At 37.8% G+C, this 26,110-nt stretch overlaps 2 protein-coding genes across 13 annotated transcripts in view; one reads left to right on the forward strand and one right to left on the reverse strand.

The window, feature by feature from the left end:
• The window catches only part of TOP2B (DNA topoisomerase II beta), a 70,095-nt gene extending 52,335 nt beyond the window's left edge, over window positions 1-17,760 (forward strand). Inside the window, exons 22-36 of one of the 2 annotated variants that reach the window (XM_030007658.2) lie at window positions 1,055-1,189; window positions 1,647-1,847; window positions 3,528-3,723; window positions 3,886-3,977; window positions 5,152-5,307; window positions 5,447-5,530; window positions 6,611-6,808; window positions 7,160-7,304; window positions 8,547-8,705; window positions 9,565-9,772; window positions 10,282-10,364; window positions 10,680-10,790; window positions 15,943-16,059; window positions 16,959-17,056; window positions 17,275-17,760. In XM_030007658.2, coding sequence (XP_029863518.1) covers window positions 1,055-1,189; window positions 1,647-1,847; window positions 3,528-3,723; window positions 3,886-3,977; window positions 5,152-5,307; window positions 5,447-5,530; window positions 6,611-6,808; window positions 7,160-7,304; window positions 8,547-8,705; window positions 9,565-9,772; window positions 10,282-10,364; window positions 10,680-10,790; window positions 15,943-16,059; window positions 16,959-17,056; window positions 17,275-17,436 — 2,145 coding nt within the window. In that variant the 3' untranslated portion in view covers window positions 17,437-17,760. The remainder of the gene's footprint in view (window positions 1-1,054; window positions 1,190-1,646; window positions 1,848-3,527; window positions 3,724-3,885; window positions 3,978-5,151; window positions 5,308-5,446; window positions 5,531-6,610; window positions 6,809-7,159; window positions 7,305-8,546; window positions 8,706-9,564; window positions 9,773-10,281; window positions 10,365-10,679; window positions 10,791-15,942; window positions 16,060-16,958; window positions 17,057-17,274) is intronic. The other variant, XM_030007659.2, reaches the window with a different exon arrangement.
• Window positions 17,761-18,790: 1,030 nt separating this feature from the next.
• Window positions 18,791-26,110, reverse strand: part of RARB (retinoic acid receptor beta) — a 334,393-nt gene continuing 327,073 nt past the window's right edge. For all 11 annotated transcript variants that reach the window (XM_030007663.2, XM_030007661.2, XM_030007673.2 and 8 more), the window contains 3 exons: window positions 24,745-24,949; window positions 23,245-23,403; window positions 18,791-19,230 (listed from right to left, as the gene is read on the reverse strand). In XM_030007663.2, the coding sequence (XP_029863523.1) occupies window positions 19,034-19,230; window positions 23,245-23,403; window positions 24,745-24,949 (561 nt within the window). In that variant the 3' untranslated portion in view covers window positions 18,791-19,033. The remainder of the gene's footprint in view (window positions 19,231-23,244; window positions 23,404-24,744; window positions 24,950-26,110) is intronic.

A 26,110-nucleotide genomic window follows, 5' to 3' on the forward strand; every position in this document is an offset into this window, starting at 1 on the left:
GTACTCTCTTATATATCTGTAAGCATAGGAGAAGATATTGTCACTGTTCAAGAAAATCAGCAGCTTCTGAACTGCCTCTAGCTTCTGTTCCTTTATTTAAAATTTTATAAGAAGTCTTGGAAGTGGTGTATATTTGAAAAAATTTGGAGAGGAAGAATACCTGGGTGAACCCAGAATATCTGTAACCAACAGATGAAATACTGATAATGTAACCTTTACAACTAATGGATATTGCTACTTTGCTGTGTTTACCAAGTCATAGAAGCAGAAACATCTTTTCTTCTCTATTTAGATCACGGTTCACTGAGTGTGCAGTATCAATTTTCATGACATAATGAATTTCCTTTTGCAAATTCTGGGGAACAATGAATACTTTTTTTTTTTTTTTAATTAATGCAATCCATTACCCTTCCTTTAGGACTCCTAGGCCTTCTGTGTAGTCTCACAGTCAATTGAAGCTTCACTGTGGTTGAAAGAGGCAGTTCTGCCTCCATCTAGCTCCTTTCTGTATGCTGGTATGTGTTTGTGGCTGCATGGTAAGCTGGATAAGGGAATCAATTCAGTTAAAAAAAATTCCCCACCCTGTTAGTTAATTTTTAAACTGGATGGGTTCCACTATCTTTGCCAAACAGCACAAGAATGAAAAAATGGTTAGGGGAGGTAGCACCACTTCTGTAAAGTTATTGTGAGACTGAGGTGTTAATCTACTTTCTTATCTGTGCTTGCAGTTTTCTTTAAAAAGAAAAAAAAACAACCAAACAACCCACAAACAAAACAACCAACCAACCCACCACCTCACTGGGTTCAGCTGCATCTTCTTAATCAGATATCTACTCTGTAGATGTTAAGACACTTGCTCCTGTCACTTGCATGTGTGTATTCTGTTTTTTCTGTAGTATTTTTCCTATGACTTAAGATTTTCACAGGCATGAAAGGCTGGTTGATGAATTAATGCAAGATAAAGTGATAGCTATATGATGTATGGGAAACAAATTTTTTTTCTGATGTTTTATTATAAAGATTGTTACCACTTTGCTGCTTTTTGCCATTTCAGCTCCCAAACTACAAAAACTTCAAAGGAACCATTCAGGAACTTGGTCAAAACCAGTATGTAGTGAGTGGTGAAATATTTGTGGTGGACAGGAACACAGTAGAAATTACAGAGCTTCCTGTAAGGACATGGACCCAAGTAAGTAACAGTGAAATACATTTACATAAAACCCCAAACCAACGAAAAGTTCCTTACTAAATTAGTTAATCCTACATCCAGATGAACTTTTAACACAATTTCTGATGATTATACATACATGGAAGGGAACCTGGTTTCATTCTTTCATATGCCTTTGTAGAAGATGGCTTTCTACTTGTGCCATCTACTGTCCATACTACAAAGAATGCCTGCTTCTCCTGCTGAATTATATTTAACCCCCTTTTTCTTTTGCGTACAATTTTCTGTCCTTGTTAAATGCCTCTTATATTTGTGCTAGTCTTGGCCTGCATTTTGCAGGTTATACTGGTTCTGTAAATTATAACTGGCATCAGATGTAATGCAGAAAGCTTTGAAATCTTATGTTGTTCAGTTGGTTTAAGGAATTAGGGATTTTAAGAAGTGTTTCTGGTTTTTTTTGCTACCCTATTTTTAATAGGTGTACAAGGAACAGGTTCTAGAACCTATGTTGAATGGGACTGAAAAAACTCCAGCATTAATTTCTGACTACAAGGAATACCACACTGATACAACTGTGAAATTTGTTGTGAAGATGACAGAAGAAAAACTTGCACAGGCAGAAGCTGCTGGATTGCACAAAGTCTTTAAGCTTCAAACAAGTCTTACTTGTAATTCTATGGTAACTTTTTCATGTTTGGCTATCAGAATCCTTACTGTTGCTTGTTGTAAACTCAAATGTTTTTGTAGTGTACTTTGGTACTTCGTATTGAACAGTGTATTTGAAATTGTTTGAAGAGTAGAAAATTGTAGTGATGACAAATATTAAATCAATATGGATCAGAAAATCCATTTTAGCCCTGATGAATCTTTCAAACCAAATTAGACAGGATCAGGGTGGTTAGTTTCCTGTACCTGAAAATTTCCTGTGCAGCTAACCAAAAATGGTTAATGTAAAGTAGACCATAAAAATAACTTTCTGACATATTATAATTAGATTTGAGTTTTAAACTTCGGACAAGTTACACTTTCAAAATTGCACTTCATGCAGGACTATTACTCCTCTAATAGGAGTTAAATGATCCAGTGTTTCCACCAACATAGATCCCATTTTAGGTTGTAAGGTATAGAAAACAGTATCCTTAGGCTGCTGAAGACATAGCAGTGATGTAAATTACTCATATGGTTTATTCTGCTTGTAGCAAGATGGGAGTAAGAATGTGAGTAAATATACATGTCAGTCTATTACGAGAGGCATTTGAATTGTAAGATAACTTCTGCCAGAATATTTCCAAACAACCTGTCTTTACAGAGACTGAAAAAAGTTTTGGGTTTTTTTTATGGCAGATACTACTTTCAGATATTATCACAAAGCAAAAATACCATTACTGTTGCTATTATTGTATAAATCAAAAGCTATGTGAAAATAGTTTAAAAATAAATTAAAGACCATAGAATTGGAAGAGGAAAAAGACCTTGCTCAACCCATTTTGTAGATTGTGCTGGAAAAGCGAATCTACCGAATGAAGGTGATAGTATTTCTCACAGGTTCAAACAACCATATGAACTACCGTGAGAATCTGTCTTCAAGTTAATGTTTAACAAATTACAAAATGTTTTGCAGCTTAATCCTGCATTTTCTGCCTACTGAAATAAGTAGTAAGGGCTGCTTTCTGTGTATGTGTAGGAATTAATCTGCCTAAGTATAAGCACCTTAAAAAGTTATGCGAGCTAGTCATTGTTCACCCAGCTCCCAAATAGGTATTTTAGATAGATGAATTGCCCTCTAGAGGGGTTTATTTCTTTCAGTTGAGTATAGAGGGCGCCTAGGGTGACTAGTTCACCTATAAATGTCTAAACTGGAGATGTTAGAAGTCAGGCAGGATTGATTCCACCTATGATGTAAAAATGATTTCTTACTTTGTTTGTGCTTGAACTTGAAGGATGGCAGTTTTCACAGCTGAAAAGTGGAAGATTTCACAGCTGAACTGAAAGATTATTAAAGATGCTTTTTAACTGTTATGTTAAATAGTTGGAAATCATTAGGTGCCACTTGAACTTGTGCTTTAATAATCAGATAAAATTAGTCATTCAGCTGAATTCAGGCATATTTCTCTATATAGCTGTCTTCCTGTTTGAACGTGTTACCATAAATCTCATCTTAAATCTACTTGTGAATAAAAATAAAATTTATCCAGATATGTGCTGTGTAGTTCCACAGTAAGGTTTGAGTTCGCAGTCTTCAAAATACTGCTTTTTGTATGGTGCATGTATATGTACAATAGAAATAAACTCATACACAAAGGCTAACAAAGTTTGAGTTATGCAATCTATCTCAAGCAGTATATTATGTATTTTATAGGTGCTATTTGACCATATGGGATGTTTAAAGAAGTATGAAACTGTGCAAGACATCTTGAAGGAGTTCTTTGATTTGCGATTACATTATTATAGTTTACGCAAGGAATGGCTTGTGGGAATGTTGGGTGCAGAATCTACCAAGCTTAACAATCAAGCTCGTTTCATTCTGGAGAAGATACAAGGAAAAATTACTATAGGTGAGTAAATGTAAGTTAGAATTGGTAACAGTGGGGGGAAATCTGGAAATGATTTAAATATAATAGAATGTACTTGCATGCAAGACAAGTATCTTCATGACACTGCTTTTTTTTCTTTTTCTTTCCCTCCCCCACCCCTGGTGTTGTATGTGTGTCTTGTAGAGAACAGATCGAAAAGAGATTTGATTCAGATGTTGGTCCAGAGAGGTTATGAATCTGATCCAGTAAAAGCCTGGAAAGAAGCACAGGAAAAGGTAATAATCTGAAATCTCTGCTGGATATATTTGATGCTGTTAATATTATAAATTATATTAATTTATTCAGATGTTTATTTTCTAGTAGTCTAACCATTTATAGCACACAACACTTTTAAAAGATTATTCATTACTCCTATTGGCTTCCATTTTTAAAAATACATTTAACTTGTATAAAGATATTGTCGCATAATATTGGTATTGTATATGGATAATTCTTAGAAGAAAACTAGATAATACAAGTCTGAAAATGAGAATACAGAGGATTGAATTTCTTAATGTACCCAAATGAGAACTGGCAACTTGATTTCTGACTGGCTGATACATAAAATGCTGCATCAGTTACCCCACACGAGCTGATTTTCCCCTTATCATTTATTTGTCATATGATTGCAAAATGTAATTCTTATATATAACTTAATCATCAGTTTTCTGTAATGAAACATGAATATTATAAAGCTATGACTTTTGAACTTACTTTAGTAAATTTGACCTTGACCTGTATTTGTTTCTGCTTTTTTAAAACCCAGTAGGGTTTTTTTTATAGTTCCAAAAGAGATACATGACAAGTTTAATTTCATGCTTTACTATGGGAAGATGAAACTACTTTGAAAACCATCTTCAAATTTGTCAGCCACCCCTTCTCTACCATTGCCACTGCTTTCACAATTTGTTTTCATTTCTCATTTAATTTGCTTTGCTTTTTTTTACTACTGTATTTTAACTCCATGTAGTGTGTTGTATTTTGTAACAAAACTATTACTATGAGAAATTTTGATTGACTTTCAAACCACAGTTTGTACATTCAGGGCTTTGATAGCAGCTTTTATCCAAAAGACTGGGCTCATTTCCAAAGAAACAGATATACATGAATATCCATGGGCAAAGGTCTCAGCTGTGTGAGATAGCTAGGACGGTACCAGTATCTGTAGCCAATAGCATACAAGGCATATGGTTAGCATCGGGTTTGGATTTGTTTTCTTAAATCAAATTATTAAATAATCCACCTATAGAAGGTCACAAGAACATGACCTTTTGGAAAGGTCCAGAAAAACGTTAAGGTTACTGAATCTATGAGGGCATACCTGACTACTCTATGATGGTGCTTTGGAGCAGCGTTACAGTTCATGCATAGAGCTAAGATTATTAATACTTGTAATTGTGAATACTTCAGGCAGCAGAAGAGGAGGACCCACAGAACCCGAATGATGATGCTTCCTCTGCTTCTGGCTCAACTTCTGGCCCTGACTTTAACTATATCTTAAACATGTCTCTGTGGTCACTCACGAAAGAGAAAGTAGAAGAGTTAATTAAGCAGAGAGATTCAAAGGTTGGTACCCCATGGAAGACTTGTTCTGAAATGATATAGTAATTACTGATGTGTCTAATTGTGAATGTTCAGTTTCAATAGTATTTACTTTAGTTGTAACTTAGTAACTTACGTTCTACATACTACTTTCATGTTTTAGGAGAGAGAACTAAATGACCTTAAAAGGAAATCTTCTTCAGATCTCTGGAAAGAAGATTTAGCGGCCTTTGTTGAAGAGCTTGAAGTATGTTTTATTTTACATATCTTTCTGAAAATATTACATTTAAATTAATTTAATTAAAAGCATTAATCAATTACAAGTATTAAAATTTAAGCAAAAAATAACAATAAAACACCACATTTTGGATTATAAGCAGATAGACCTCCAAATAAAATAAGTGGGAAATCAATATTGGGTATTTGTGTTCTTAGTTGTGTTCCTCAAGCATTGTCTCTCGCATCTATACAATTTGATGTTTTTTCCAAGTCAGTGATGATAAAAGAAAAATTACCAGGAAAAAACTTGTTTTCAAGTGATACAAAAAACTGGGAGTAGTAACTGGTAATAGTAATCATTATAGCAATTCTACATGATCTAATTGGTTGTGAGGCAATAAGTATTGTCAAATGCAAAGCTGTACATGTAGGAATGAAGTGTGAAGACCATAAGCACTATATAAGGGGCTCTTTCTTTGCCTTATCAGTAACTCTGGAAAAAGGTGAAGTCCTATTGGTGGATAACTTGCTGAGCCTCAGCTTTTAATACTGCCTGAAAAGGGCTGATGTAGTCTTTTGAAGTGACACAGGATGACACAAATAAGATGTTTGTTTTATTTCTGTGTGTATTCGTGGTACAGCTGCAATTGGAAGTGTTCTGTTCAGAAGTCTGTACTTCAGCTATATGTTCGTACTGTGAAAAAAGCTGATTAAAGGACTCGAAAATGTGCCTTAAAAATGACTCTAGAAACTAGCTGCTTAAATTAAACACTGAAATACTGAAGAGATACATCAGTACCCAGCCACATATATGAGAGAGAGAAAATTGATAAAAGAAAGATTTTCAGTCTAGCAGTGTCCAAAAGTTTGTATTTATTTAATCTTGAATAAAAGTGTAGTTTTTAACTGTACAGGGTAATGAAGAATTTACCAAGATTAAGTGGTTGGTTTTCCATTACTGGAAAGTGTGTTACAATTCAAGTGAGAATTAAGGGAAGTCTTACGCTCCATGTTAAAGGGAGATGAATCTTAAATAATCACCATGTTCCACTTTGTCCTCATTAAAAAAGAATGTGTTCCTCCCACCCCACCCCTCCTTGTTCATTAGAAAGTAGAAGCCCAGGAAAGAGAAGATGTTTTGGCTGGCATGGTTGGCAAACCAATAAAAGGCAAAGTTGGTAAACCCAAGATGAAGAAACTTCAGTTGGAAGAGACCATGCCATCACCATTTGGCAGAAGAATAGTTCCACAGATTACATCTGCCATGAAAGCTGATGCCAGTAGGAAATTGCTGAAAAAGAAAAAGGTAAATAAAAACTATTGTTATAGTTAGATTATTTATTATTTAACTGCTATATTTCTCTACTCTGGTAGCATAAATCCAAACCACTAGACCTCATTAATGCTGTGTTTGTACTGTTTTGCTGACCTAATGCATGAAGAAGTTAATACTGGATTTCTTTTACATTTGCAAGCCTCTTGTGACTACTTACTGCTCAGGTGGTTTTATTGAGATTTCTTCTTTCCAAGACTGTTCAACGAATGTCAGTGTACTAGTCTACTTTCATTTATTATCTTCTACAAAACTATTCCAGTTCTATCTTGAAATATAAAGGTGTAATTTACTTTATTTTGCCCAACTTTTTTATATTTTTAGGGTGAAACTGATTCTCTAGCAATAAAAATGGAATTTGATGAAGAATTTGGTGGTGTGACAGCTGAGGGTGGTGGGGATGACTCAATGAATACATCAGCCACAGCAACTAAAACCCCTAAACCTAAGAGAGAGAAGAAGGAACCTGGTAAGATCCTTACACAGTCATGGTTAACCTTAATTGTATATACTAATTGGGCATTAAATATATTTTTAACACATAGTGAGAAAGGGAAATATACCACAACAATCAGTATTTCATCTGGTTTTCTTCCCTGAAGAGATGTGTGGAAACACTTGAAAGTACTCTGCTGAAATTTCTGTTAATGTAAGCTGCTTTTCTGGGGGTGGTGGATCTTACACTTTCTACCTTTGATTTTTTTTGTGGGGGGGTCTAAATCTTTGAATTTGTGAGTAGAAAAACAGATTATTTTTATGTAATTAGACTAATTCTGTGCAAACTGAAATTTCTAGTTTGCATGCTCTCTGTCGAAGGACATGGCACTCGCCTTCAGTCTGAGTAACGGTATAGATTGTAAAACTTGATTAAATATATTTTCCTATTGACATATTCAGTCATTCTGACTTTTTAAGTTATGCATGTTATGACTTGGCAGACTAACCAATGTCTATATTAACTTTCCTTTTTCCTCTGTTAGTAGAAATTTATTATTAGTTTGAGAAATACTTAGTAATGGAGGGGGTGGGCAGTAACAAAAAAGAAAGCTAAAGACAAAGGAGAAGGGTTAAGTATGAGGTTTTAGGGAAAAAAAAGAATAAAAAATGGTTACGCAAATACTTCTTCTGAGATAAGATCTGGTTTTAATTATTCAGGGGATTATCCAACCTTAATAGATTAACTGAGTACAGTTATGACTGAGTTGTCTACATGCAGCTCAAATCTACCCTAGCCGGTGTTCAGCCAGAGCCAATTAGCCCAGCTTGACCTGAGCTTGCCCTGCAATTGACTGACCGCATTGTTACCCCCTGATAGGGTATTCTCTGCTTCCCCGTGTTAATTGAATTTTTCCAATAGCTGTTCCTGATCATGTTCCCTGCATGATGGAAAACTGCTTGTTCTTTTCCTGGAAAACCCCAGCAACCTTTAAAAAATGGAAGTTTTGACTGCAGAGGAGCTAAAACTTCAAATTAGAGGCTTTTATGTTTTTCAGTTATAAACCAAATTTGTTTGGGAGCAGCAGGTCAGGTTCTGTGCAAAACCATTTCATCATGTTAAGTTTTTCTTCAGGAAGGAGAAGAAAATTTACAACATTTAAAGGAGAACTTTTTAAGACAAAAAAATCTATGCTAGATTTATGCATCATAAACGATCAGAAAATATGAAAATATTTTTTGCCCTGACTGTAGTAAATGCTTTAACTTGTGGCAGGTACTAGGGTAAGAAGAACACCATCATCTACAAAATCCAGTGCAAAAAAAGTGAAGAAACGAAACCCGTGGTCAGATGATGAATCTAAGTCTGAAAGTGATTTAGAAGAGAATGAGCCTGTCATTATTCCAAGAGACTCACTGCTTAGGAGAGCTGCAGGTACCCAAGCTTTTGTGAATTGTGCATTGTGACTGAAAGTTTCAACTACAAACCTACATTTTTCCTTTGACCATAGCCTTTCTTTAGGACTTTATCTCCTACAGATAGCTTGCATTACATTTTCTTCACTGTGCAGTTAGTGAAAAAACTCTTTAATGTCAAGACCAGGAACTTAAGAGTTAATAGGAAAGATTTTGTAACTTGGTCCAGAAATCTTTTCCCTTATTCTAAACACTAGAATAGAAATTACTCACAAAACTAGTGAATTATACAAAAATAGACAAGATAATACTGTTACAAATGAAGAAATTACTCTAATGCAATTATACTGTCAAAAAAGGCCCAAAAGCCCAAATGGCTAGTAAAAATTTATCAAAAAAAATCTGAACAGTCCATGAAAAGCAAAAATATCAGAGACTGAAAGCTTGGAAAATATATAAATATTTGATAGTTTAAGAAAAACACAGATTTTTTTTTTTTTTTCCTGGAAAATTGTTGATCAATTTTTCAAGCACTTGATTAGGAAGAATGTTCAAATGATAGATTCAAGAAAACTTCAGTTGTAAGTGAAGGATTCTCATTCCTCATACATACTTACACAGTGATGTCTCCATAATGCCATTAGCTGAAGGTATGAGCAAGCCACAAGTGGTGTTAGATGTTTGGTAACACTTTAAATTATGTCCCTTTATTCTTCTAGGCTCAAACAAGTTTCTTTTCCCCCAGTCTTTTGTCTTGTATACTCTGAGGCAGGGATTCTTTAGTGACTTACACTTTGATTTATTTATGTATTAACATAAACAACTATTTTGAAATGTGTATATGTGTGATTTTTTTTTTCTTATTTTTTTTTTTTTAGCTGAGAGGCCCAAGTATACTTTTGACTTCTCAGAGGAAGAAGATGATGCTGATGATGATGATGATGCCAACAATAATAATGATTTGGATGAGCTCAAAGTAAAAGCCTCTCCAGTTACAAATGACAGAGAGGATGAGTTTGTTCCCTCAGACAGTTTAGAAAAAGATGAATATGACTTCTCCCCAGCCAAATCAAAGCCATCTCCAGAGTAAGTACTGTAACTCAGCAGTATTTCTTCACTAATATTTTTTTTGAATGCAGAAATCTGAACAAAACTGAGAAATATCAACCTGTTATTACTCTACATGTACCATGTAAAATAAAATTCATACATTTCGGGGCGGAATTAAAGCATATGTTATCTCAGCCTTGCAATTGACCAATGCAGAGGTAAACATGACTTACCAAATTATGGTATGCTGTCAGCAATATCATCTGTTAAACTGCATTTTGTAAGATTCTCCATTTTCCATCTTGTGCCAGTCTGGTATACAGAACTGTTGAAAAAAATGTAGTTCTGTTAATTTTAAATGCCTGAAGTTCATGACTGAACGGAGATTTTAGGGGTTTGACTGCTGCAAGCATATACAAAAATGCTATGAATGCTATAAATGTAGTGCTAAAACAGGAATTTAATCTCATATGGATATCATAATGTCTACATACTTCAGTATGTAGTTAATGCAACTCATATAATTTCTTTTTCCTGTTTGCAAGTAGAAAAACGTCTCAAGACAAGAAAAATCAAGATTATGGGAACATCTTCTCTTTTCCATCTTACTCTCAGAAGACAGATGATGGTAAGCTTGTTTTCACTCATCTATTTAATCTTATAGCACCTGTTATGGAATATATTAGGGAGTCTGTTGTATACACAAACTTCACACAGTAGTTACAGAAGAAGGATGTCCAGATTTATAAAGGGGAAAGGGGAAGAAGGTTCTGATCCTTAGAGGAACAAAGCTTGTATCATGGATAAGAAAGTCACAGTACATCCATAGCCTAGTTGTAGTATCAGAAGCACTTTTCTGAGATTAATTCTAACTGTAATTAATATTGATGATTTAAAATATGCAGTGAACGAATCTTATTCTAAACATACTCTGTGATTGTAGATACACCAAAATTGGACAGTGATGAAGAGGATTCTGCTCCTGTGTTCTCATCATCTTTTGCCCCAAAACAAACAGAGAAAATTTCAAGTAAAACAGTCGCTGCTAAAAAGGGTACGTATAGGATTGTCCTGTAAGCCAATCCATTTACTTAAAACTCCTCTCCTCCACCTTTGTGTTGTGTCTTCACATCTTCAAAGTGGGAACTGCACTTGTTTGTTTGGAACTCGGTGAAATTCAGCATTGGTTGTGAACTTCTTCCAGCTCCTTAATGACATTAATTTCTTTTTTTCCACTGGCTACTGTAGTGTCAAAACGTAATACTTTCCACATAGGGAGTTGGTGTTCAGCATTTGGTTAGTTTAACTAACGGGAGTTTTTTACCCTCAGGGAGTAAATGAAATAAGATGACCTTGGGGTTGAAGATATTCTATAATGGATCTAACTTACCTGAAAAGGAAGGAGAGCAAGTGCAAGGGAGGAATCCCCGAGAAATATCTGTCCTGAGTAGGTGTTGTGGTTTAACACCAGCTGGCAACAAAGCACCACATGGCTGCTTGCCCACCCCCTCCTGGTGGGATAGGGGAGAGAATTGGAAGAGTAAAAATGAGAACACTCATGGGTTGAGATAAAGACAGTTTATAATAGGTAAAGCAAAAGCTGAGTGTGCAAGCAAAGCGAAACAAGGAATTCATTCACCACTTCCCATCAGCAGGTAGATTTTCAGCCATCTCTAGGAAAACAGGGCTCCATCACACCTAACGGTTACTTGGGAAGACAAATGCCATTGCTCCAAACGTCCCCCCCTTTCCTCCTTCTTCCCCCAACTTTATATGCTGAGCATGATGTCATATGGTCTGGAAATATTCCTGTGGTCAGTTGGGGTCAGCTGTCCTGGCTGTGTCCCCTCCCAACTTCTTGTGCCCCCCCAGCCTGCTCGGTGGTGGGGTGGGGTGAGGAGCAGAAAAGGCCTTGGCTCTGTGTAAGCCCTGCTCAGCAACAACGAAAACATCCCTGTGTTATCAACACTGTTTTCAGCACAAATCCAAAACATAGCCCCGTACTAGCTACTGTGAAGAAAATTAACTCTATCCCAGCCAAAACCAGCACAGTAGGCTATTGCAGTAAGTTCCACCTGGCACAGTTGTTTTTCTTGAAATGGAGAATGAAAGGATCTTCTCAGACTTCAGAGGTATAAATTCTTTTAATTATTAGTCAGGCCTTTAGAACTGGCACCTTGCAGGATCTTGCATTGCAGAATTAAGGACAATTCCAAGAAAAGCATGTTTATTATTTGGGTTTGTTTCTGTGGTTGTGCTTGGGTATTTGTAGGAATAAGTTTTTTTTTCTCTGTTTACCTTAGGGAATATTGGTTTATTGGCTGTTAGTGCTACTTTTAAGAGAAAGACTTGCACTCGTTTCTAAATGTGTTAAAGATTATGCTAGACACTTGCCATAATTAATGGCGAAAATAATGTTTTTTCTTACCTAATAGTAGTTTAAATAGGTTATAAAATACAGTTCTTAGCACATGATAGACTGGGGATTTTGTTGCTTTCAGATCTTTGCCTTTCTTCCTGTACGTCTTTCAGATAATTTCCTTTTTTCTTGCTGCTCAATTTTCTGTCCTCCAAAAGCATTTTTTTTTTTCCTGTGATACTCTGGCCTTTGTTTTTTAAAACTTCTTTTGACCAACTTGCAGCTGAACTTAATGTATTAGTTCTTCCCCAAAAAGATATCTCGAGGAAATCTGGAAGAAAGTAGCCAGTTATATTAGTTAACTTACTCTTTTAAAAATAAGGAAAAAAAAATCTTGTGTAATATATTAGGTACCAGTGAATTGCAGCATCTTTTTATCCTCTCCTCCATTGCTTCCCTATTTCTAATCTCTTTCTTGCTGCATTGTCTAATCTAATTTGTAAACTGTTTGAATTAGCAAATGTCTAAATGCTTCTCAAACAGTTTCAGCTAGTAAAGTTCTGTAATACAATAAATGAAGATTGTTTACAGAAATAGCTGATCTCTAATAGAACAGTCTTTTATATTAAACTTCTGTACTGCAGTAAATACAAGAGAGAACTGTGTATGCAGTAGCTAGGCATGGATGCAATTTAACACTCAATCTCTTTCTCCCTCTCTGTTTTTTGAAGGACTGGATGTGATGAGTTGTCATTAACCTAACTTGAAATCTTAAAATACAGCTGTGATCTGTTTTTGAGTTTCTAATTAACCTTTACACTCACAAAACAGGTATAAACAGGCTCTCTTTCAAGCAAAAGTTAAATTTTTGCCTTCAGAGTAGCCTTGGGGACACAGTCTCCCTCTCAGTGCTTGACAGTGTGACAGGTTGCTTTCACTAGTTTTCCTCTCTTCTCCTTTGCCCAGAATTAGACATGACCACAGTTTCATGATCACAGTTTGACAGTGCAGTGACAACCTAGCATGCTTAGTTCATTGCTCATCTGGTATCCTTTTAGTAGTCTCCTTGATTGTAAGTCTGTCTTCATACCCTGTATCAGCAGCCCTTTCAAAACCCATTTTCTGGTGTAATGTTCCATCCACTCACTCTCACACTGGGAATGCCTATTGTGTGGCTGAAACAATTGTTCCAGAGTTGTTTGATTTTCTGCGACTTCAGAGCTTGGATTTGTAAGGATGGAAAGCTGAAACTGAAGAACCATTTGTTGTGCCTTGCTATCTGTACAGCACCACTCCCTTCTCAATGAGAAGAAATAAAGGAGTAGGTATGAGTTCATTCAGCTTCTTTTCAGACTTTGATCAATTTGAGATGGAATTTCTTGACCTCTGGTGTTCGCTACAGAGGATCAAGAGACTGCTGAGCTTGCTTTCCATGCACTGTTCAAGAGGTCTGTGGTTGTAGTGCTTTAAGCCTAAGGGAAATCTTGAAAAGCAGTCTTACTCTTTGATTATAAGCAGCTGCTCACCTTGAACAGCCCAGCTATTGAGATTCTAGCAGAGAGATGTACCCTTTGCGTCAGCTGTAGGACTGATAATATTCCCGGACTTTCTACCAAAAACTTGTGCTTCTTGAGAGCCTGTGTACATTGACCCCACCGCAGACTTCTGTTTCATGTCATGATACCCAGTGGAGAGCTTGGCTGAGCTGACTGCGCTCTACTTGCTGTCAGAGATCCTTCCTGCTTGTGCAGACATTAGGTATATAATCTAAGGCAGCAGTTCAGAATCCTACTAGAGTTAGTACAGAGGGGCATGCATGTTCTGGAAGCCATGGACACTATTATTTCAGCCACCAGATAACGATTAGGAGGTTTGCCATCCTTCATACTTGGCGTTCTGCAGGCAGACTTCACAGGAGTTGACCAGTGATGACAGGCTCTGTTTCAAGGGAAGAACAAGTCTAGTGTTTGTGGCAGTGTGTCATACCTCTCTTTCATTACCCAGTTATTTCCTTCTCCCCAATTCCTTGTTCGTTAGTGATAAGTCTGCCCCTTTTCTAACATCAGTTAACAAACTCAAGGACTCGGGGCCAGCTGAAGAGTTACATCACATGGTATATGTGCTGGGTAGTACTTTTAATGGAGTATACTTGGCTTCTGTCTGATGATACACAAATTTCACATTAACAGCACAAGGAACTGTGCAAGGCACAATTACCTGGCCAAAACATATGCAATCCTGTAGGAGGATGTCTAAACCTCAGCTCCTGATGTTAAATGTCACCTAGACCTAAAATGGATCCCTTCTACTAAGTTTCTCCTAGTCACAATTTCTGCTTGTCATCTTCAAGTTGATGAAACTTCTGAATCTTTCCCTTTCCTGCCCCCTAGTCTGTTTCTTATGGTAGTAAAGCTTTTTCCTGTCTGAAGGACTTTGTTGCCTTATGGGACCTAAAATCATGTACCTTAGGTAACACTGTCCCCTCCTTTACTGATAATGAGCTGCTTACTTTTGGTGATGCTTCTAGAAAGTATTCTTCCTGTGTTCAGTTGCTGTGTACTTTTTCCAGGCTGACTGGTAGGTCTTTGTGGCTTACTGAGTTTTACTTCACACTAATACAGCCGAGATACCTAGAGAGACCTATTTTAAGTTGCTTTCAAATATAGTTCTTGACTTCCATCCCAAGCATTGTTGCTTCCCTCCCCAAGTCTTATCTGAAATGCTGCCATAGCCAACACCATTTCCGCCCCCCCCCCCCCCCCCCCCCCCCATCCGTGATGCCAAAGGCAGCTTTATTTTTTTTTATATTGTTAGGACCTGATACTTGGACTACCCAGTAGGTATTATCACAAAAAGCTGAAAAGACATAACCGTCTTTGTGCAATGACTCTTCAGTGGGTAGCAGTTGAAGGCATCATAGCCAAGAAGTTTGTGGAGGCACTCTTGTTGTCTGAATGCATTTCTCCAGTGATACCATAAATGAAAGCTTGAGTTCTCACAAACATCCATATTCCTGGTATCTGGAGTGTTTTTTACATCTGTCCCATCACCTTTGAGGTATTCGTGGCTGATAGAGGATAGGTCAGTAGCATATCTGAGGTTTCTGCAAAAGACCAACTTGTCTGTAAGCACATAGAACGCATTATCTGATCATCTTAATCAAGGGTCTTTTCCAACTTAAGTGATTCTGTGATTCTATCCCTTGTCACCCATTGTGTGAACGTACCAATGACTGTCTCTTAAAGATAGCAAGACTAGTTGCGTAGCAGTAATTGAAATTCTGTAAGAAATGCACAGATAGATATGTCCCTTTCCTGTCCTTTCTGCTTTTTCTGAAGTTCCTTTTCACTGAGATAGATTGACAGAAAACAATGTCACAGAGTGAGTCAGATGCACGGTCTCTCAAACTCCTGCAGTAATCGTGGGGAAGGTTGTCCTGCAGTTGTACCACTGTGAAGGCAAAAATGTCACAAGCAGCAGCACGCTGTATCTGTAAACACTGTAATGTATCCAAACGTGTTTAAAAAAGTATCCAACCTGGAGAACTTCTGTTGCTGCTTTAGTTACTGGTAACCTGTTTTGTGCTCAAAAAGATGAAAAAGTATTTTATCAAAAACACTGGAACTTCCTGAATGCACTGATACCTCTCAAAGTATGACAAAGGAAACCTCCTGTTTATTCCATGCAGTTTTAGCATAGAAACTGAAGTGTGTTTTCCCCAAGTGCAGAAACCGCTCATCTTGTTTTAATATCTGCCATTTATGCTGTAATTGAAGTATCTAATAAAATTTAATACTTCTAACCGATATGTGAATTTAACATATTTAGTATCTCTAACTTCTAACAGCAAAACTAGATGTGCCCCCTAAACCTAAAAGAGCTCCCAAGGCCAAGAAGGTGGAAACTGTAAACTCTGACTCAGATTCAGAATTCGGCATTCCAAAGAAGACTGCAGCACCCAAAGGTAAGAGTTTTGGTGCTGTGCTGCTCAACACTCACATCTGTGTTCTCTGTAACACAGGTTCACAGTCATTTTTATAAAGAAGCAGAACTAGTGTCTCTAAAACTAGCACCACATTGATTTATTAGTAAATTAATTGCTAGTAGATTATTCGGCCATGAGCCTCTTCTGTGACAAATATAGTGTACTGACTTTTCTTGACAAACAAGGTGTGAACTTATCATCTGACCTTCACTGTTGGGAATGTATTTAACAAACAGCTCCAACCCCCTTCTTTTTTTTTGTTCATCATCAGTTTTACTGGATACTGCTTATTTTCTTTGATCTCAGCTTTTTACAAGACAGTAAAATTCTGGTAGTAATTCTAGTAAGTAGTCATTTCAGGCTTTTTAAACCAATTCTTTGGTATCCTAGTTCTCAGTTGTCAGAGTACTTGCAACACAGCACACCAAGCAGTGTAACCAGAGGAGTCTGTAAAGGATGTGCCAGTGTTGATAGTTGAGGTTAACAGTAAATTTACTAAATAGTAAACATGAATTAGTGCTGTGTAATCAGTACAGAAGGTGACTGAGGACTTGTAGTACTTCAGAAGTGTAGAAGTCATTGATCTAATGAAATTTATCCCTGTCTTGAACTGACAGCTTGAATTGCTAGGGTGAATGGTAACTTTGGAAGAAGCATAAAAGATTTAAAACTGAGAAAATAAAATATATTGTATTTTACTGCTGTTATGAAGAAGCTCGAGCTGTAAACTAAATTTGAACTTTAACATGTAGACATACTAAAGTAATTTCACTAGGGTTTTTCTTTTTGTTTCCTGAAGTGTGGAGTTTTATTTAAAAAAAAAAAAAAAAAAAAAAAAAAAAGAAGAAAACAAAGTTAAATCTTATTCTCTCATGTAGGAAAAGGTAGAGGGGCAAAGAAAAGGAAAGCATCCAGTTCAGAAAATGAAGGTGAATACAACCCTGGGAAGAAAACACCTAAATCAACACCAAGCAAGGTCAGTTCCGTCTGTGCTCTTTTCTCCTTGTAAAAAGAACCGAATGGATTACTTTGCATAAAAGGTACATGTTCTTATTATAGGTTGCTAATATATAATGGAGGTTTAGGTGTGTTTAGAAATTAGATGTTGTGTTAGAGAAGGTTTCCTTCAATTCTGAATATTAAAAGGGAAAATGTACACAGCATCACAACTGATTTGTTGTTTCTTTTCTAAAGAAATCCAAGAAGGCTGCTTTTGACCAGGATTCTGATGTGGAAATCTTTCAGTCAGGCTTTGCCTCCGAAACTGCCCCAAAGCCACGGACAGGCCGGGCTAGAAAAGAAGTTAAATATTTTGCAGAGTCCGATGAAGATGATGATTTTGATATGTTTAATTAAGTGCCCAAAGAGCACACAAATGTTTTCCAACAACTATCTTGTGTTGTCCTTTTGTCCCTTCTGTCGCAAACTTTTGTACATTTGACTTATTTTATGTGATAATGTAATTGATGGTTTTTATTATTGTGTGTAGGCATTTTAACATTTTGTTCTTACACCTACAGTTTTATGCTCTTTTTTACTCATTGAAATGTCATGTATTTGTCTGACTGGCTTGTAGAGATGTTCTAGACAGCTGTGCTAAAGCACATTTTAATTGTCATGGTTGCAAACAGCAAACCTGCTTTTTGAAATGGAGTTTAAACATTAAAAAATGGAAAACTACTCTGTGTGTGTAAAATTTGGACTGGAGGGACTACTTCTACACACTTGGGTTTTTTTTAAAATAAATATATTTTATTCTTTGCCAGGAGACTCCATGGAAAAAGGTAAACAGTATATGAACATAGAAAGCATTGTTAAACAATCTCAATGTACAAACAGAGCCAGTGAAAGTACATCACAGACTTGCTAGAATATATATAAAAAAAAAAAAATCCACTAGTGCTTTAAATGAAACCTAAGAAACTGACACTTTAAATCTGTTAACCATTCTACCACAGTTTTCACTCTGCTTCATGGTGATTTAACAAGGCCAAGAAGGCAGGATTCTCTCCTTGTGTTTCTGGAAGTCCTAGCTGTACTTCCCTAGCACCTGGAAGGCTGGATAACCCAGCTAATTCCTGGCAGTCGATTCTTAAGGAAATACCCTAGACTTGCCAATTCAAAAGCTGTAGATGAGTCTGCTGGTTATCATCCCACAAAGTTTCCCTAATGGCTTGTGAACAGGTAAACAAAAACATGGTAACACTAAAAATTGTTTCTGCCTTGGAGGCTATCACTACTGTAGAAATGTAGTAGTTAATCGTGTAGCTAGGTCACCAGCCAGGTAAGAAACCACTTCTTTAAATTTTAAAGTGACATTAACAGTGGAACAAATGACATCTGAATAACTGATCTGGCAGTTAATGCTGATACTGATGTCTCTTCTGCTAGTGCAGTATACTTTTTACAAGGAAGGAGATGCAAACCAAGGGCATCAAAGACAAGTTTTCATATTAAACTAAATCAGACGGTCCTTTAAACTTCCTTTTCTGGATGTGTACAGTAGTCCATTTCATATGGTTGGTGTCTTGATCATTTCAGGTATGAGACAAAAGGAAAGCACCAAACATCCAGTATGGAAAATACAGCCATACATTTGTATGTACAAAGTCATCAGAAATGCAACCAGAATTTAAAGTTTGAGATCTGTCTTGTCACCATGCAGTCTTGAATGTTCAGAGGAGAAAACAGAAGCTTAACTATTTTTTGCATGAAATGGCTGATTTAGAGTTTCAAAAGTTTGCATTTTCTAGTTTTAAGAGTTTAAACAGCAAGGAGTATATATCGATACATATGAAAATTTCTTGGTCCTTGTTGAGTTTTTATCTATATATATATACACATATATAGATATATATTAAGTCCAGAAACTAAGCAGCAGTAAAAATGTTTTTCTTGCTTTTCATCCCTGTACATAAGGTATTAGGAATGTCTGAAGTAGCTGGAAAATGTCTTATTGCACCATGGGGGATTGACTGACACTGCTGTTATCCACTGAACTAGGTGAGATACTAGGACTGTGTTCCGCAGTATTGCCGTTTGAGGTTGGTGTCAGTGGTTCGTGTCCTTCAGAGTTCTCCAACATTTCCTGAATAAGTGGGGGCATGGATCCAGGAATTTCCATTTTCAATGTAATGACACGTTCTGCACCTTTAAAAAGAAAACAAAAAGTCCTTTCCATTAGTATGATTCGTACAGTTTCCTTTTTGTTAACATCGTCAGCAGTAATTTCAAGGTATGTTATTTTAACGGCTTTGGTGTCTCCTCGTATACTTCTTGAGTACAAAATCATGTAAGTGAACGACTTCATTCATTACAAGAAAAAGGAGTTAGATGAGTAATCCTTAAATTAATTTTAAATTATGACATAGCAACTCATATTACAATACAGGTAAATTGGATGAACTGCTGCTTTTCATAGAAGGAACCAGAATTTTCAGTATAATTTAATGGCAATTAAATTAAACTGTGATCACATAGATGTCTATAAATTGGAATATACTTTACAGTTTTTAATCTGTACTGGATCTGCAAAGACTATAGAGTGACAACAATTCTGGCTGATTTGTGTTAAATAGGTGAGGCGAATCCTGTAAGAGAACTGCAGCGATGTAAGTCAGAACATTTCCTTCCCGTACAGAAAACTCTGAAATAAGAATCCAAATTTAACAAACCATTGTTTTACAAAAGAACGAATTCAGGCAAAAGGATACTTTTTTTGTGAAGCTGCCTTCTGTAGTTTTCAGGCATCTTCTCTTGTGCTAATTAACCACAAAAGTACACAGAAACACTACTACTGTTTACATCTGACTGACTTAACTGAAGCTAACTGTTCAGTGTTTGGCCTTGTCAAGTGTAACAATGGGTATTTTTATATAGAGATGGCTTTGCAGGCTAGTGTGTGTAGGATTAAACTAAATTACTACATCAATCCTGACTACTCGGACTGTGAGCAAATAACTAACACTAGTTCAGGGGAAAAAACCCCACATGATAGTGCCTGATGCTCCTAAGATGTGTTAAGGCTGCTTGAACATGGTAGGCATACAGCGAAGGCTGTAAGAACACGCAGCCACCTCACCCTTTGCTCATAACTTGCACAAGACATCGGCTCAGTGCTCCCAGGAAGCACTGTGCTTAGTTGGTATGCAGGGGTACAGCATGAGCAGCAGCCTGCATTTAAAAAACAGGCAGTTAACTCTGAAGGAACTGCTTGGGGATTAATAAGTAAGTTACTACAACCCTAGGAATCCTTAAACGCTGGATGGACAAAACTTCTCCGTGAAAAGAAAGGCTGTCGCTGGGAAAAGCCTGATCTGTAAAGCAGGAGGGTTCAGCTGCTGTGGTTGCTCTGTGTAGGCAAGCCATGTTCAGAAAGCCCTCAACAGTCAGCAGTAACACTAATACAGCTTCAGGAAGTACAACATTCTGTTGTAAACAAGTGCTACAGCTGAAGGACTGAAAGTAAGTTAAACATTCAGCTACTGAGTGGTGAGGACCATATAGAGACAGGAGTATTTAGGATTGCACCTCAAATAAAGTGCGGCTATACAGTAAAGATTCTGTTCCACACCGAAGCATGAATGTGCTTTACATATTTTGCTGCTGACGGGAAAAAGCTTTTTCTTACCAGGACAACACCAGGCAATTTACAGCCATAAATTCAGCATTCAAATACCTGGTCGGTTGCATAGGATTCCTGATCATCTTAAAATTTGAGTCTAACAGAACAGGAATCTGTGCTTTTTACAAGTGAAGGAAGGCAAGAAGAGCCAAAAAAATTAAAGAGAAAATAGTCTGGTTATTGAAGAACCATTCCAGAGGAGAGAACCTTTGGATAGATTCTGCTTATCCATGCTGCTGCAATGTATGTGCTGGAGAGAGCACGCTGTCAGTCACAGTGGTAACCCCAGAGGGGAAGGGAGTGCTTATGTTCATGTCTTAACTGAGAAGCTTCAAAATCATCTACAAAGGCAATGAGCAACTTTCCAAGTGAATGCTGATTAAAAAGTCTCTTAAATAACTGTTAGGAACAAAGGAGCAAGCACTATAGTTAGAAAGAAATTAATGCAGAATTATGCCGAGAGCTGCTCTGAAAACCAGCTGTAGTCAGAGCAGTGTTAATGAGCTGAATTTGGCCATGTTAAATATCTGCTTTCTGCTGGTACGGAGCAGGTCAGTGGCAGTACCAAGTGTTTGTGTGGTTATTCCAGTGTAGAGCCACAGTAATTTTTCAGGTCTTGCAACTGTCCAATTTAATACTGGGATAAGAGAGCTTGGAAGACGGTCTCTTGCTTCAGTCCCACAAACACTTAGTTCTTTTGTTACAATACATCTAACACCACAGAAGACTGTAGTTGTATAAGGAACTCCAGTATAAGGAGATGTTCTCAGTCTTTTCAGTTCATGCTTACTTTGGTAATTGCTTTCAGGGATCATGTACCATCAAAAGTCATTATCTTCTAATGTACATCTTTTCAAATGAAACTCAGGACACACCCACCCCTCCAGGACATCACCAGTCCTTTGGTATGATTTAGTTCTACTATAAAACATTAATGATATAATTAAATACTTATGTCAGAATGGAAAGAAGAATCCTTTCTCTTGTGCGCTGAACATAAAGAGACAGAGCCGTGTTCTTGAGGGAGCTGGAGGGCTCTGGCAAAGAAGCAGGAAAGTGGAAATAGATTTCCCACAAGCAAGAGCAGCAGAACGAAAGGGCTCCCCCTAAATACTTTTATAGCTCAGTACTGCGGTAAGTTTATTTTGTGGATTCAGTTGGATGGAGCTTGATTTACTGGGGGGTAACCTGGTAAGTGGTTCCTTTTTGGGATAGTTTTGCTTCCAGGTCTAGTGTTTCCCTTCTAAGTTACTCTTTAGGTACTAACCAATCCAATTAAATTGCTCACTTCTTTTTATAAACATAGCTATAGCTTCATCTTTTAACTTAGATATATATTGTTTAAAGTATAACAGTTCAGGTTTTAATGTAAAGTAAGTGCATTTGAGCGATTTAACAGCTGGTTTTTTCCCTGAAGTCTTCTCAAAAACCAGGTCAAATGAAATCAGTAATTTCTTCAAAAGCATAAATCCAGTCTATAGCTACATAGGTACCTGTACATACAAGCTCATGTGCTTGCTTATCTGTCAGGGGTAGCAAATCTGTAGCTGAATAAGCATAGTAAGAAAGTGGAACTGCATCAAACACTAAAAAATGAGAATGGTAGCACTTTGGACTCTGTATTCAGGCTGGTATAACTCGGATACAGCTCCCCGGAAAGGCTGGAGGTGAACAGATACCGAACAGCTAGACACGTCTGAAACTGGGTCTTGGGGAGATACAGGGGTACACAAACGAGAGGAACAGAGTCACCTTCGACGCCGCAGCACAGGCGTGCACAGAGGCTGCTAACGAGCTGACGCAGTGCTGACCATCCGCTGCTGCTTTCAGAACAGCTGCCCAGCCTCCCCTCTCGGGCTGCAGGCGTCCAGGGACAAAGCACTAACCAGGGAACCTCTGTGGTGAAATGGAAGCGTTCAACTATACTCGTGTTTAGAGAATTTATGTGATAGCGCTTAGACTGTGTGCGTTTCACATGATCAATCGATCGCATACAAGACTACACAAAATGTTAAAGCAAAATTGATCCATGAGTAAACATGGTGAGTTTGGATTAGAGGTGCTGAATCTCCAAATTCCTGGATCAAATCAGTTCTAAATCTTCAGTATGTCACACCACAGTTTAGGGGGATTTTGGATGCAGAAGTCTTTTCTGATGTCTGCAAACAGACTTTGTTTTTTTGAAAGCCATTAGTGATACAAAGTACGTGTTGACCCGCACCCCCTTGTAAACATTAACAAAGGTTTAATTCAGGGTTTTATCTTGTCTTAAAATGACTAACAAAGGGTTCGTGGTAATGATTTGCTAACCTACCTCTACCTAGGACGTAATTTTCACCCTAAGTTGCATGAAGAATGTAGCACCATGTACGTTCACAGTAGAACCAATTTAAACACGGGAGTTACATAAAGAAGAAGAGAAGAGAAAGGTCACAAGGACCTTTCTTTGACATACTAAAAAAATAACAACCCAGGTCTCTAGGCCAGTTTCCTCTGAAACGTAACACTGACTATTGCCAAATTATTGGGAGGCACTGTACCTTTTGCACTGATGCTACGAAGATCTGTGATTTTCATTAAGATCTTTGGGAACATATGAGGCTTGTTGGGTCGTCTCTTTCGGATATAAATTTTCAGTGCTTCAAGCAATGGTTCCTGAAGCTTATCCACTTTCATTGGTTCTTCAAGGTCCTGGCGATCTGTAGAAAAGTATCATATTGCTCATATGATTTTAAATATATATATATATTTTATTTTTTTCTTACAAACTGCAAATCACAGAAGCTCCTCCATGTTCTTGATTAGAACTCCATGAATTTCATCTTTCTCTCCAATTATGACCCACACTCTGTAGTGAGTATGCCATAGGAAGAGGATAAACCATGGCTTTCTCAAACTTAGATTCATTTTTCCTGGTGACTGGAAAGGTTTGTCATTCGAGTGGTCCAGAATTACCAGTTTGCTCTTGTACCTCCCTCTCCAAGGGGAAAACACCTCTCTGCAAACAGTATTTCAGAATTAATTTTGTATGCATCATTGATAAGCTACCTAGGTATCCAAAGAGATTAACCACTAATTTATTTTTTGTAGCAGTACTAAAATAAAGTGAGTTACCATCAGGTATCAGCAGATGGCAGTGCTAGCTTGAGTGACAACAAATGTCACCCATGAACCAGGATGCACCAGTCACATATTAATGACATCTCAGAACCCATCAATGCTTTTGATGGGCTATGGTTAGAGACACATAAAATCGGAATGATTTTGTACTAAAGGGCCGTTGTCAGCAAAGACTGACTTGTTTTTTAAACATGCTCTGGTAGCACCCAGTTTGTATTTAAAAAAAATGGCCCAACTAAACAAGGTGTGTTTCTACTGCCAGTCCAGATTTTGCAAAGGAAGAGAGAGACTAGGGGATTAAAATAACAGAAATTTACAGAGGATTTTGGAAATTATCTGCAACTTTGCTTTTTGTATTTAAAACCATGATTCTACCTGATTTTACTTGACAATGTCCCTTTCACGTTGTGATCAGTCACCCCCCAAATCACGTCATCAGTGCCACTATGCTAATTTCAAAGTATAATCTATTTTTTTCTAAAGAAAGTTATCACTGATGACTTCTGTGAGAATGTAACTATATGCGTATGCATGCAATTATATTTATGACTAAAAGCTGTGCAACGGGCATCTTGCCGTAACAAAGGTCATTCATACAGGTACCCATATACCGCTTATAAAAAAATGCAGCTGGATATATCCTGTAGTCCTTTATCAGGCAAATAATAGGATTGGTTGCTTGACAGAATGATTCGATTCATTTAAAAACATATCAATAATAAAACCAATAACTATCAGCAGTGGAAAACAAACCTTCAGTGTTAAGTGGTTTATGTAACATATATAGTAATATTACATATATATATATATATATTTTATATATATGTTTTAGTACAGGAAAGCCAAACAAGTAAAACAGAACTAAAGATAATAATTATCGTGTCTATTTCAAATACATCCGAGTTCGTGCTGTACGATACCTCCACAGATTAAGCAGATGGCACTAAGGAGACCTGTTTCTGTATCATCCATTTCCAAAGGCAGGAGCTGGTTGGCAAACGTGAACACGAGATCAGTCAGTGGGCCAAATCCGGCGTTGTGCATCTGAGTTCGGTTTAGGGTAAGGCCATCTGAAAAGGTCATGGTGTCTTGTTCTGGTGTGTATCTTGTGCAAATTCTAAGGATCTGTGGAAGGCCAAAAAAAAAAAAAAAAAAAACAACCAAAAAAACCCCCTGAAGAATTCAATCCATGAGAGGTTTGTTGCATTTTCTCGATGGTGGCAAATGACCCACGGAACTGCACTACATGGTAACGTCAAAACAATCCGAAATCAAACTCCAGTTTGTTCAGGTCTAGTAGCACAAAAATTCTCCGGTACAACATAAATATACTCCATTGACTATGGGTATTTTTTGTAACAGAAATTTAAGAACAGAAATTTTCCCCCTAGTTATGAAATCATCAAAACTTCTACGCAATTCTCGCCACTTACCACGTCACCAACATTACCATAATACTCACATAAACCGCTCTTTAATTAGTACGCTATACGGACCTAACTTTAAAATGCTCTCGCACTGCTGATCTGATCCAGCAAGATCATAAAAATATCTCACCTCTTTGAACACATATACACACATTTCATTGATTTGGGGGATCAATTTCGCATGACAGTGCTTCTCTGGGTTGTGTCTTTGGGGAGGACAGAGTGTCTCTGCGGTGTCTTGTGTGAGTGAGCGCAGACAGCTGTGAGTTGGTGAAAGAGGCAGAACGCAACTCGTGTTTTGGGGTGCCTTCCTTTCATCCGTGGTAACTTGTGCTTTGGGGTGCCTTCCTTCTGTCCGAGACAGCAGACAGGAGAACACCGCTGCGTCAACACAACCCCTGCGTGAGCGAGCACTCCCCGAGAGCAGCGCAAAGCCCTCCACCTCCCGAGCAGCTGCGGTTACGGTCTCCACGGGGCGCCGCTTGTCGTGCCAGCCTGGGAGCTCGCGCCCGAGCGGATTATCGAACTTTGAACCTCCACAGCGCAGCGTGCGGGGCTGCCGGCAGCCCGGCCGGCAGCCTGAGCAGTTGGCCCAGCTTTTCTTCTCTTACGGTTGTTGTTACTTGCGTGTGCTGTAACACCGCACCTCCTCACCGGCCCGTTGGCCTCCAGCCTTCCTTGAGGCTCCGGCGCTTCCCCCATCCCGAGCCCTGGGCACGGTAAGGGCGCGCACCCTGCCTGCCTGGCGCAAAGCCTGTCTTCCCGCTGCTGACGGTGTCCTTCACTCCCGTGCGAGCCCAGGCAGCGTTGGTTTTGGCAAGCTTGCTTGTATGCCGACAGCTACCCAGCACTGACCCCA

The sequence above is a fragment of the Aquila chrysaetos genome, chromosome 3 (assembly GCF_900496995.4).
Source record: "Aquila chrysaetos chrysaetos chromosome 3, bAquChr1.4, whole genome shotgun sequence".
Classification (NCBI taxonomy): Eukaryota; Metazoa; Chordata; class Aves; order Accipitriformes; family Accipitridae; genus Aquila; species Aquila chrysaetos.